At 38.3% G+C, this 14140-nt stretch overlaps 1 protein-coding gene across 1 annotated transcript in view; it reads left to right on the forward strand.

Annotated features, from left to right (window-relative positions):
• Nucleotides 1-14140, forward strand: part of LOC126248001 (eukaryotic translation initiation factor 2D) — a 150920-nt gene that overhangs the window by 64590 nt on the left and 72190 nt on the right. The window contains exon 2 of the mRNA XM_049948583.1: nucleotides 5194-6366. Coding sequence (XP_049804540.1) covers nucleotides 5194-6366 — 1173 coding nt within the window. The remainder of the gene's footprint in view (nucleotides 1-5193; nucleotides 6367-14140) is intronic.

The following is a 14140-nucleotide window of genomic DNA, read 5'->3' on the forward strand; positions in this document are numbered from 1 at the left end:
TTAATTTCGTCTAAGTCTGTCAAATTAATTTCGGACCATACGCAGCTCTTGCCGATTAATGTAATAGTCATGGACTGTGCGGCTGGTCCCGGCGGAGGTTCGAGTCCTTCCTCGGGCGTGTGTGTGTGTGTGTGTGTGTGTGTGTGTGTGTGTGTGTGTGTGTGTGTGTTTGTCCTTCGGATAATTTAGGTTACGTAGTGTGTAAGCTTAGGGACTGATGACCTTAGCAGCTAAGTCCCATAAGATTTCACACACATTTGAACATTTTTGAATGTAATACAGTACCCATCTACTAATCAGGGCGTCGGTCTATGTTGCTTTCGAGCGTGAATGGAAATCGTAGAAATCTTCTATGGAGCAACATTTAATAATAATAAAGCGTTTTAAATTATCAAAAGCGATGAGCGGTAGCAGGCGCTTTTGATAAAGAACGGGGGAGCGCAGCGCCGCAGCTGTCGCCACGGCCGCTGCCAGTAGCCAGCAAATTGATCCCGGAGCTTCGCCGCATGCGACGTCCAGAGGACACTCTGCAAGAAATCTGCCGCAAAATGGTTACTGGATAAAAGTTTGTTATCGGTGTGATAGAAAGTTAAATAGATTGAATCTGCATTACCATTACATTCATGTCTTCAACATTCAGTTGGAAGATGCTATAAAAATTTTTTGCGCCAGCCAGTTTCGATCCTCAGACATTGTAGACAGCAACAACGCACGGTACCGCTATACCACGGGCGTAAACAGCGTAGGGTTTCTCTTATATGGGACAAGACTTCCTCCAGGAAGTGCCGCAGTCTACAGTGTTGCCAGATTGTGCAGATTCCCGGACTTAGAGAATTAGCGAGTTGGCCAGTTTATTTGTCCCATGTCGCGATCGGCGCGGACTTAGCCTCTGCAGCGGCCGGCCGCCGGTCGAGTTTTATGTCAAAGAGTGTACATTATCTCAGGGTGCTGCCACCAGTTACTGTCTAACATGAAATGGCAGATTATGTTCCATCTGCAAAATAGTAGCTTTAGGCTCTAAACACTTCATTTTTGACTCCACATCTCACAAAAAGCCTTTATACAACCCTTCTTTGATTCATATTTTTCATCCCCTGCCACCCAAAACAAAAAACTCTTTAAGGTCTGAATGTATAAAGTCTGCTGACAAGCTCTCATTTGAACTTAGTTCAGATAATTAATGCAATTCATATTTTTTTATGTTGTTTAGTACTAAACTTCGGTCGAATGAACTAGGTTCAGAGTTGCTGTAATATGTCATGAGACACATTTGGTAACAGTGCTAAAGTCCATTATTGACATGGTTGTTGCACTTCAGCTGAAGATTTTTTGATGTAAAGTTGGAATAAAAGAACCAGAAGAAGCTACAATTACTGGTAATGGCGTGTGATGTGTATCCTGTAGCATAAAATCTTGCTATTAAGACTAGCGTACACATTGTAGTCAGTGATTTATGTCATTTGGTTGGTTTCAGCATATGGTCTCTCAATCTTAGTTCTAACTGTTGCACAGTATGTTTATCCAGACAAACTCTCAATTTAAATTCTTTACCATTTAGAATTGATCCCTCTTTCACAAAATACTTGAGGTGCTCTTTGGAATGGAATGTGATACTCAGAATGGCGAGCTATCTGTAAAGAGAGAGAGAGAGAGAGAGAGAGAGAGAGAGAGAGAGAGAGAGAAGATTAGCATGTTTTGTCACTGGTTCATATAACAAGTGCAAGAGTACCATGGAGGCACTAGTCCAACTCCAGTACTGGATGCTACAAGAGATAGATTGTGCATCACAATATGGGTTACTGTTAAAATTCTGGGAGTCTATGTTCCTAGAGGAGTCAGCCAATATATTGCTTCCTCCTACATATTTCTCGCAAAAGAATCATGAAGGTAAAATTGGAGACATTTGCGCTCATACTGAGACTTACAGGCAGTCGTTCTTCCTGAATACCATTGGCATCTGCAACAGCAGGGGAAGGGGGAAGGGACTGCAGTACAAAGTGTACCCTTCTCCGCACATGATAACATGGCTAGATGTAGATGTATAATATAATTCTCAGTATTTAAGGCTCTTGCACACTGCACGCTGATCATTAGAGAAGCTCGGAATGCCAGGAAAGCAGCAACTGCTGTATTCGGTGGCATGGTTTCAATAATGGATAATTCAATAATTACCTGTGCTATAGATGACTGCCACCTTGCATTGACCATAAGGTTGTGAGGCTGATTGGTCTTCTTAAACAAACTGTTGTCGACCATGTCATTGTGTAGCATCACGTTGGGCTTTCAGCTGTTTGCTGAGCATAATCTTAACGTATGTATAAACAGAACATTTGTCATGTATGTTGACATCTTTTTGTAAATATGAAAGATTCAATAATTCGCAGGTTTTAAAGCCACTGTTGTTCAACTCTATAGAAACTTTTGATGCAGAGAGCAGCCGAGGTATACATTTTCATTGTCTGATTATGTAGAGCTGTCCTCAAGCTGAATGTTGCTTTGAACACCATAGTAATTTACTAGACTTCTTTTTATTGAAAGAACCTAGGCAAGACTCAGTATCAAAAGCAAGATCTTTGGATTTGTGGTCCAGCATGGACTGTGAAGTCACACCATTGCTTGTTGGAAAGTGTCATTGTCGATTTACCTACATGCTATTTTGGTTCATCTACACACACACACACACACACACACACACACACACACACACACACACACACACACACACACACACACACACACACGAGAGAGAGAGAGAGAGAGAGAGAGAGAGAGAGAGAGAGAGAGAGAGAGAGAGAGAGAGAGAGAGCTGTAGTAACAGTTTATACAGTGTAGGTGTACAGTAACTGTACAGTAACTCTTAACACAGTGTGGAAGAACATAGTATTTAATATGAATTGTGTAATTACTGTTATTCAAGTCTAGAGAGGATTTTTATTGGAGACATTTGGTAATTGTTGAGTGTTGTCAAACTCCATATACTTACTGTTCATTCCAGGTAACCCAAATGTACCTTTCTTACTTTTTTCCAACATGTCTATGAAATGATTTAACCTTTTTGCATTAATTATGAGTCTCCTCAAAGATTTCTTGTGAGAGCAATTATTAGTTGCAGTCGCTACCTACAAATTAAAGAAAAAAAATTCAAACTTCAGCTGTGTTGGAGTTGCATACTTAAGTATTTCTTTACCATTTCTTTGTTACAAAAAACTTCTTCATTATTTACTTCTTTTCAACTTGTATTTGTGAAAGACAATATCTGTTTTTTGTTAGTGTCACTAGGTTGTGAAATGAAATGATGACTCCCCCCTCCACCACACCCTGTCTCCTCCTGCCCTTCATGTAAGAGTTTCACAAATTTGATTTCTCCTGATAAACAATGTCTTCTCTTTTACATTTGAATAACTGGATAAAAAAATCTCTAAAATCATTCAGAGATTTAGTTTATGAATTGATCCTGATGAATCAATCTTGGAAATGTTCCTACTTTTAACCATTGTGATTTCCACAGATTGACTGTACCAGTATCTGATAAAAATCATTGTTTCAAACAGAGTCACTAAGCAGTGTATAAATTATTTATTATTTGGCTGGTGTCGGATACTAACCCATCATTAGGATTACTGGCAGTAATTGTGTCCAAATTGGTGTGATTGCTGGCAGTAATGGCACTCAAGTTGGTGTCGTGCATGTTGCTTACCAGTTGTCAGCATTAATTTTTTCAGGGGAGAAACTTGAAAACTTTAACCATGTAAAAATACATGGCATATTGTTAAAATCATGAGGTAGCACAAACAGCTCATGCTAGCTTCAGTAGAAAACAAATTGTACTGAATATGTTTGTCCTGGTGCTCAACAGTGTATATTGTTATAGCTCACATGAGCAACTGGTAAACATGTGCCTCAGTCATACCATCAGCATACTACTGAAATTGTTGTTTCTCCACTTGGAAAAAATCAGATTCATACTTGGAAACTACCAGTCCAACTCTTGTTTAATGCTAGCAATCATGTGGTTCATAACTTACAAGACTGACCAGAAAACTGCAATAAATTTTGAGGAGCATGCTTCTTGGACCATTTTGTAGCAGTCTCTCATTAAGATGTGGTTATACGTTGTCATAGAGTTCTGTCCTGCAAATGTCAGCATGCAGCAGCTATTTCATAGTGATCTCGGGCATGGAACTAGGTAAGGAAAGAAACACTTAAGAAAGCTGCTGCATTACATTGCAACTATATAAGCATATGGCATACTTTGAATAATAATTTTTACTAGCAGTCTCTTGCAAACACTTTCAGATTCAAGGAACTTGGGATGTCCTGTGCCATCCCACAGACAACTTTAAGATTTTATGCCAGAGTACAGAACTACAGTCAAAATTAGTGACAAATGTACAAATTAAATTTTACTACCATCAACAAATGTGATTACAGTGATTGTGAAATTGTTGTGGTCTGAGTAGAAACTTTTGGTACTCAGTATGTTCTCAACTACATTTATAATATGATACGCTATTACTGGATTTGGCCATACATTCTATTACTGGATTTGGCCATACATTGGCCATCTTCCTAGAATGTATAAGAAAAATGAGTAATGACTATTGTCATATTACAAAGGTGATGGTGTCTAAAATAAAAAAAGTGGGTTTTACAATACATGAGTCACTCTCCTTTATAGACAGAATGTTTTTGAGAAATTTTAACAACTTCCTAGTGGCTTTTCAGGTATCTTCTAATGTTATTAATTCATAGCAAGTTTATGTGACTGTGAAGTTAATGTATTAGCTGTTTGGTAAGGTTTTTAGCTTGGGAAGCAAGCGTTACCATTTCTCTGACAGATAGAGAGTTGTAGATGCACCACTATTTGAAAATGGGGAGGTAAGAGTGGAATAATATTTGATGTATCCCATAGTTAATTTAATGTATGCAACTTGTAGAATGTGTTGAAGTTTGACCTTGCTCATCTTTTTGCTACCTGTGTAAAGGGACTGTGGGGAGAGATGGTGCCATTAATGCTACACAAAACTTCTCTCTAGCTTTTGTTGCGGGGTACCTCAGTGAGGTCACAGTTTTATTTCTTTAAACTATTTGTAACTCTCACTCTCTCTTTGTTGATACTAATGTGTTATACCTTCCAGCTTCAATTTTAATAGTAGTAATACAATGTTTACTACATTTCCTTTTCTTTTTCAGAAAAAAACTGCGATTTGAGATCTTGAAAAATTTTCCACAGTTGAAGGAGGAAGATGTCTTATCTATAATACCAAATAAGGAGGCAGCATCTGTTGTGAAAGTCTTCACGCACTCAAAGGATTTAGTCATGGTTTACTTTGCTGTAAATAATCCAATTGTGTTTGAATATGAAGGTGTTCTTTTCCCAACAGTATATTTACTGTGGCAATTTCCAGAACTTCTGTACTGTTTCACAACATGGCCACAGGTGTTCCCAAAACTGGCTGGTGGAGCTGACCTCATGTTACCTGGTGTGATTTTGCAAGGTGAATTCAATGCAAAGTCATATGGCAACTTGCAGAAAGGAGAAAGAGTTGCTATTAACACAACAACCAACCTTGCTCCAGTTGCTGTTGGTATGACATATCTCTCAAGTACAGACATGTTTCTTTGCGGCAAGAGAGGAAAAGCAGTGCGCGTTCTGCATTTTCTGGGGGATGACTTGTGGGCACAAGGTACAAAAACAGCAGTTCCAAATTTGGGACCTCCCAGTGGATTTGCATGTGAAAAAGAGGAAGAAGAACATGATTCTTTGCAAAAAGATAATTTGGCGTCACAGATTAGTGAAATTGTCATAGACTCACCAAAGCCTGAATCATCATGTAGTTCTGAAACAGAAAAGGCAGATGATGAATTTTCTGTAACAAATACAAATACCCTCACGGATGAAGTTTGTGAAGAAGCTTCTGAGCAGTCAGAAAAAGATAGCGATGAAAAGGAACTTATGGATGAGCTGATAATGTACTGTTTTCTTAAAGCATTGAAAACGACAGCAAAGAAAGCAGAGTACCCAATGCTGGCAAGCACATTTTGTAAGCAGCATTTATTACCTGCCTGCCCTCCTGGTAGGACACTTGATGTCAAAAAAACGAGCTACAAGAAACTGTCAAAGTTTTTGGTTGAAATGGACGCAATCAATATAATCAAAGTTAAGGAACTTACCAAAGGTGTTCAACGAATTATGAGTATTGATCTTAGCCACCCAAGATTTAGGGAATTTGTGTATGCTGAAGAAGATAACTGCACATCCCAGCCAGAAACTAAAGATCAAGGTTGCAAAGGAAGCCCAGAAATAAAAGAGATGTATGTGGTGACTGCTGCTGTCCTACCTTTGTTTAGGCATTTTGGATATGTGTGAGTATAAATTTAAAAGAAATACATATTTTATGCATGCAAGAACCAAAGTTCAACTGTTAAATAATTATGTACATGATTCTGTCAAACCATAGCTGCGTATGTATACCCCATCAAGGGGCTCAACCTTTGTAAGTATGCATGTCGTGGCACCTGTACTCGAGGTCAAGTGGGGGACCACACCCTGCTACCTCCCCTCCCAGGTCTCTCTCTCTCTCTCTCTCTCTCTCTCTCTCTCTCTCTCTCTCTCTCTCTCTGGGAAATATAGTGTTGTCAGGTGTTTTTCTTTCAAGAAAATGATTTTAAAAGTCAGTATTATGCAGGTTTTTAATGGCGTCAGGACTGGGAATTTTGTATGGCTACTTACAAATCACCAGTCGTCTTCCAAAATAATACTAAAAATACTCCATACCTCCAGTTATACCCCCCCCCCCCCCCCATAACCTATCATACGAGCACCTTTGTATGCATATGATGAGCATGGGTTCATGAGCCGTTGGAGTACTTCTTTCTTTTCTGTACTAAAACTCACACCTCTATCTGTTATGTTCTGTTGCTTACATTCCCCTTGCTCCCATCTCCATGACAGCATGGCTTCTACACAGATGCTGTTTTGATTCACCCTGTTTCCCCTTCCCTTTGAATTATAAGTGCAAAATATGTGCAGTGGAGGGCACCCAGTGAACTTTCTGCATAAGCCATGTAGTGTGTGCTTATCTTATTTGGGGCACCAAGAGTCCAGAGAACACCCACTGTGCCAGGTGGCTGTTGCCTTGCGTATGTGTTGGTGACACCATAATAACATATTTTTAAAATTTTTATTAACTTATTTCTCAAAAACAAATATTTTACATCAATTTATATTTCTGATTCTGAAAATTATTTTAATTTTCTCCTGTCATATAAAGATTTTTCAAAAAAATATGATCTATTTGAAAGATTTAAGTAAAGATAGTAGAAGTAGAAGTTTATTGTCTCATAACATACAATTTCAAGCCATTGACTTAAAAGTACTGGAGACTCATCAAAACACAAAAACTGGTTTACAATTTTCCTTATAATACCAGTAATATAATATAAAGCACTGAATAATTACTTAATGAAGCAATTAATAATTTTTCTTCAAAAGTAACAGACTTTTAAGATTAATAGTCCTAAGTACTTGCTCTCTCCTGCTCAAATTTTCAGGTAGTCATTTATGAATTCTTCTACTGGATAGTAACATTTCTGCACTAGTTTCTCATACAAGGATTTTTTAAGTGTTTCTAAATTTATGCTGAGCAATTCTCTTCCTTTCACTTTGTTATAAATTTTCATGCCCTTATAATGTGGAGTTTGAGCATAAAGTTTCAAATGGTGCGTGGGCAGCATAAAATTATTTTGATTTCTGGTGTTGTAATCATGTTGAAAATGATTTGCTGCAAATAAATCAGGGTTACTGTGTACAAAGATAATCAGCTGATAAATACTAAAATAAATTTTCAATTTAGGACTATATTTTTATAAATGCTGTTTTATTTTTGTAGAGATATCATAAAAATATTACAAACAATTGTCTGGACAACATTATGAATACTCTGTTACATTCAATTTTCAAACTTTCTCTTTTTTGTTTTCCACGCAGAACTTACATCTTCATTGTCCCACTTCTGTATTCAGCATTAGTCAGCCATCACACTTTCATTCAGACTCCCCTGCTACCACTTCTGTATCTCCTTAATACTATGGTGGAAGCATTATCCTTGCTCTTCACTTCTTCACTTCCGTATAAGGTCTCAGATTTTCAGGGAAGTAGTCAGTATGTATGTTGAGGAAGTTGTACTCACGTTACAGCAATATATCTGGAAACTTTTTTAACATAATTTTGTCAGTGTTCTTGTAAAAAGGGTGTTTTGTGTTTTTATTCCCTAGCAAGTTTTCAGTAGCAGACCTGAAGGCACTCCTAACAAACTGCTTTATCACGCCAAATTTGGTATGTAGTAGTGGTCTACGAGCTGTCCATCCATGGTGGTGGTAGCCCCAGGCACAAAAATGTGCAATTTAGTCAGACCTTTATACTCCAATGCTTCTGCTTGGCTCCACTATACACTCACATAAAAAATAGACCATTTTCATGAACCCATCTTGCTGGCTTAATAAATTTTATATGGAAAAGCTGTAAATGATAGAAGAAAGCTAAGAGCAGTTTCAAAGTTAATGTGACAAAGGCAGCTAAGAACACACTTTTATTTTTATTAATGTTATATCATGCAAACCATTGTAACCTGCAATAAAATGGATAATACTCTCCCAAGCTGATGAACTTGAGATCCCAAACATTTCTTTGGATAGGTATGGTAATTAAGATAGTGGCCACTACAACTGTGTGTCAGTTCTGCCCTTTGCTACATCAAGGAAGGACAGATAGTGCTGCCAAATTGAGGATGATTGTGAATGGTAATATTTTCTTGACAATGGAATCCCAATTATTTGTAAAACACATTGAGAACATATTTGGAGAGGTGGCAGCATTGAATCGATAGATGGGTAGCAGCTCTTGCCTTAATAAGACAGCAAACTTTGCATGATCGCAAATCTTAATTTCTTGTACTGTTTTTACAGATACTATCATCCCCCCAAAAAGCCTAAACAAGACAAGAGATATTATTTTCCAAAACCAACAACCAGATAGATCACATCTTGGTGGACCAGCACTATAGCCATAGAGTCATGGATGTCAGGTCGTATAGAGGAGCTGACTGTGCATCAGACCAGTTCCTCATTGTGTACAGGCTTAAACTCATGTTCACCTACATGCATAAGAAGGGGACACTCGAACCTGCTTTGAATGTTGAGAAACTACAAGAAAGTGCCATTAAAGAACAATATGCTTTGGAAATAAAAAACTGTTTTGAGGTCCTAGAGACCCTGGAAGCAAGAGAGAACATGGAGGAAAAGTGGAAAAAAATAAAGTCCACGGTACTAAGTGTAGTGGAGGATATGTTGGGAAGAAAGAAAATAATGAAGAAGAAGAAATGGTTCAACAAGACATGCCAGAAGGCTACAGAAAAGAGAGGGAAGATGAGGGTGAAGTGGCTAGCTGACAGGGAGAATGAGCAGAAAAGGGAACGTTTTATCAATGTCAGAAGGGAGACAAAGCAAATCCTAAGAGCAGAGAAGAGAATTTATCTAACCAGTTTGCTAGAACAAGTTGAGGCAGAGTGCCAAAATAAGAATTCAAGGCAATTCTTCCAATACATAAAAAATCAGAAATGTGGATTTCAGAGACCAACTTTTTTCATTAGAGATAAGAACAGCATCTTGATAAATGACAAAAGAAAGAATTGTAGAAAGATGGAAAGAATACTTCTCAGAACTGTTGAATTGCCCACACCCAGATGAGATGTTACCTGAAGACACTACAAAGGAAAGGAAAGATGAAGAAGAATGGGAAGTTAGTGAAGAAGACGTGAAGATCACATTCAAAAGACTCAGAAACAACAAAGCCGCAGGAGAGGACAGAATAACATCAGAATTAATCAAGGAGGGAGGTGAGAGCTTATGCTTACAGATATATAAATTGATGCAGTGGATATGGGAGGAGGAGACACTACCAGAAGAGTGGCAATTGTTTATAATATGCTCAATATACAAGAAGGGAAACAAAATGGAATGTGGTAACTACAGAGGAATCAGCTTGTTGAATATAACATGTAAGCTACTGCCCATCATTATCCTCAGAAAATTGCAACCATTTGTAGCAAGCAACATGCAGAAGTACCAAGCTGGCTTTCGACCAAACTGATCGACAATAGATCAAATTTTCACACTAAGACAATTGTTTGAAAAACACTGGGAATATGATAAAGATATCTACAGCCTGTTTATCAATTCTCAATGTGCATATGAGAGCATCCACAGGAATAACCTATACAATGCAATGCATGACTTCAGAATCCCTGAGAAGCTAGTGTGAATGGTGTAAGCTTGTATGGAAGGGTCAAAGGCAGCAATATATTTCTGAGGAGCCAAATCAGAAACATTAGAGATTGAGACAGGCCTCAGACAAGGGGATGCTCTCTCATGTGTTCTGTTCAACGTCATCCTAGAGAAAGTAATAAGAGTGTAGGCAAAAGGAGTGGGCTGGAGTACAGATGGATGGTAACTTCAACTGTCTCGCATATGCAGATGACATAGTAGTACTAAGTGAATCAAAGCATGAGTTGAAAGGAATGTGCTCAAAGTGAATCAAGACAAAACAGAGTTCATGCAATTAGGAAGAAGACAAGACCAGGAAGAATTTCTTGAGATGGATGGCAAGAGGTTCAGGAGTGTACACCAGCTCAAATACTTCGGATCTTGGTTTACCACGGACAACAACATAAAAAAATGGACATCAAGGAAAGAATAGCAATGGGAATGAAATGCATGCATTCACTCAGAGAGACGCTAGGCTCTAAATCGATCTCAGTGATCACTAAGATGAAAATCTACAACACAGTGATATGCCCAGCAGTAACGTATGGTTCAGAAACATGGAGCATGACTAAGCGAGAAAAGGAAAAACTATTAATATTTGAAAGAAGAGTAATGAGGAAGATATGGGGGCAAGTTTTAGATACGGAGAATGGAGGAGGAGGAAAAACAAGGAAATCTACCTTCTGATGTGACAACCAACTATCCTTCTGAAGATAAAGAGCAAAAGAATACAATGGGTGGGCCATGTAGCTCATATGCCAGAAGCAAGACAGGCTAAGATGGCACTAGAGGGGAAACCAAACACCCCATTGGACAACCAAGGCAGCACTGGATGGACGACCTGGCGAAGGACCTAGCAGCCCTGGGGATTGAAGACACCTGGAGTAACTGGGCACAAAACAGGAAAGAGTGGAGGCAGTTTGTGGAAGCAGCGTGTGATCTGCAGGGCCTTTGATTCCTGGATATCTATCTATCTATCTATCTATCTACCCATCTATCTGAGGTTGATAAAAATCCTGAGCCAGATGCAGTCACTTCTCCTGTTTCAGAGCTAGCAACTCAGCCTGCAGTATCTGGGTATAGTAGTATATCTGGGATTACTAGTAGCTGGGGGCTCCATTGTTAAGTGCATAATGCTGTGCCTTAGGCATATGGTGACCAAGGAAGGGAAGAACTCCAGTGTGTGCTCTGTGTGCATAGTGGGAGAAGTCATCCCAGATGTGGAATGAGTCCTTCAGTATGCCATGAAGAGCACAGGATGCAGCCAACTGCAGGTGGTGGCTCATGTCAGTACTAATGGTATGTGTTGCTTTAGATTGGAAAAGAGTGTCTCTTCTTTACAGTGGCTGTCTAAATTGGTAAAGATGGCCTGTCTTGCTTGCAAGATGAAAGCAGAGCTGGCTATCCATACCATCACCAACAAGAGTGATTCCAGTCCTTTGGTACAGAGCCAAGTGGAGAGTCTGAATTGGAGGCTTAGACAGTTCTATAGCCATGTAGGCAACAGGTTCATAGAGTAACACCATAAAGTGGTTAGGGTATCAGGTTCCCCTTAGTAGATCTGGGGTCTGTTATGTACAGGAGATGGCTGCACAGGTAGTGGGGTGCTGTGTGGAGTGCACTGGAAAGTTTCTTTAGGTTAGAGGATGTTTGAAAAGAACAAACAGGACTTTAGTCTCAAAACATGCAGGTCAAACATGAGAATAGACCTAGGAACCATAGGTGTTATAGTTGTAAATTTTCATGTGTCGTGAAAGAACCAGAGCTCACGGTGCTAATGCAGAACACTGGAGCTTGAATCATTAGAGATACTAAAAGCTGACTATAGCTGGAGATAAGTCCAGCCAAAATTTTTACAAAGGACCTAGTAGTGTTTGGAAAGGATAGAGTAAATATGGTTGGTGGTAGCATATTTGTTGATGTCAGTGGTTTATCTTGTAGTGGAATTGAAGTAGATAGCTCCTTCATGTCATTATGGGTAGAGGTTATACTTGAAAACTGGGATAAATTACTAACTGGTTACTTTTACTCACCTCCTTGTACGATTTCTGAAAAACTCAGGGGAAAAATAAGTATCATCTCAAATAGGTACCCCACTCATACAGTAAAGTCGGTGGTGACTAAAGTCTTCTCTCAGTGTTGGCAAAAATACAAGTTCGAAGCTAGTGGCAGGTGTATAACTTCATCCAAAATTGTCCTAAACACTTTTTCTGAAAATTATTTTGTTCAGTTAGTTCAAGAAATCACCCAAAAGTATAAATGAGTAGGAAAACATGCTTGACCTCTTAGCAATGAAGGATTCGAGGATTAGTGACCACAAGGTCATTGTAGCAATACTGAATACTGTAACATCCAAACCCCCCAAAAAATAAATGTAAAATTCCTTCCAGAGTAACTATGAAAGCACAGACCAAATTTGTCTTGAATTCCAAGAAATAGTATTGACAGCAATTACGAGATTTATGCCAAATAAATTAATAACATAAACAAAATAAGCATGCTAAATTTAAAGGAACCTAAAATCCCCAAGATTCGCAAAGTTTTACAGGAGCTTGAAATATAGCACAGACTTCAATGTGAGATGCTTTTAACAATTCCCACAGTGAAACTCCTTCTAAAATCTGTCCACACATTAACAAGTCCAGCAGCTTACTAATGAAGTATAGATGAAATATCAGATCAAATTAACAGTGCAAGTGTGGGAACTATACATTGATAAGTTTTTTTACCCACCTATATTGTAAATTGTTTCATTACATTGTATTATATTTGTAGATGCTTGAAAATGTCCTAATGCAGAAATTGCAATGGTAAAATAAAATTCTAACAGCTGAAAGCAAGGTGAAATCATTTAAAAATGAAGACGAAAAGTTAGGCAGAGAATTATGCCTTGGACCATTGTCTTATTCTCATAAAACAAATATCAGCAATACCACAGAAATATCACAGCTAATTGTAATTGATGGCAAGTCATTGAGTAAAGTAGAAGAAATTTTTGGCATTCCTCAAGGAATTGGTATAGGCCATGTTGTGCTGTTCCTAATGTGATTCAGGAGACAATCTGTGTAGCCCTCTTAGATTGCTTGCAGATGATGCTATCATTTACTACCTATTAAAGTCATCAGATTGGTCAAAACCAATTGCAAAATGACTTGCACAAGATATCTGCATGCTGCAGAAAGTAGCAGTTTGAACCTAAGTAATGAAAAGTATGTCATCATTTACATGCATACTAAAAGGAATGTTAAATTTTGGTCTCATAATAAATCACACAAATCTAAATGCTGTCAGTTAAGCTAAATACCTAGAGATAACAATTATGAAAAACTTAAATTGAAATGATCACATAGAGAGTATTGTGGAAAGATGAACCAAAGACTGTGTTTTACACACTTGGAAAATTTCCACTGAAGAAATTATCAGTGCTACTCTTATCTGTCCTCTGCTAGAGTAATGCTGTGTGTGGGATCCTTACCAGGTAGGATTGTCAGAGGTCATTGAAAAAGTTCAAAGAGAGGTAGCTTCTTTTGTACTATTATGAAATAGAGAAAGAGTGTTATGGTTAAGATACACGGAATGGGGTAGCGATCATTAGAACAAGGATCTTTTTTGCTGCAGCAAGATCTTTTCACGAACTCTCAATTGCCTAGTTTCTCCTTAAAATGCAAAAATATTTTTCCAACACTTGGTTACATAGGGAGAAATGATTGTTGTAATAAAATAAGAGAAATCAGAGCTCACCTGGAAAGATTTAAGTGTTCAGCTTTTCTGTGTACTGTTAGTGTGGAATGGTAGAGAAATAGTGTGAAAGTGGTTC

This window comes from Schistocerca nitens, chromosome 3, assembly GCF_023898315.1.
Source record: "Schistocerca nitens isolate TAMUIC-IGC-003100 chromosome 3, iqSchNite1.1, whole genome shotgun sequence".
Taxonomy (NCBI): Eukaryota; Metazoa; Arthropoda; class Insecta; order Orthoptera; family Acrididae; genus Schistocerca; species Schistocerca nitens.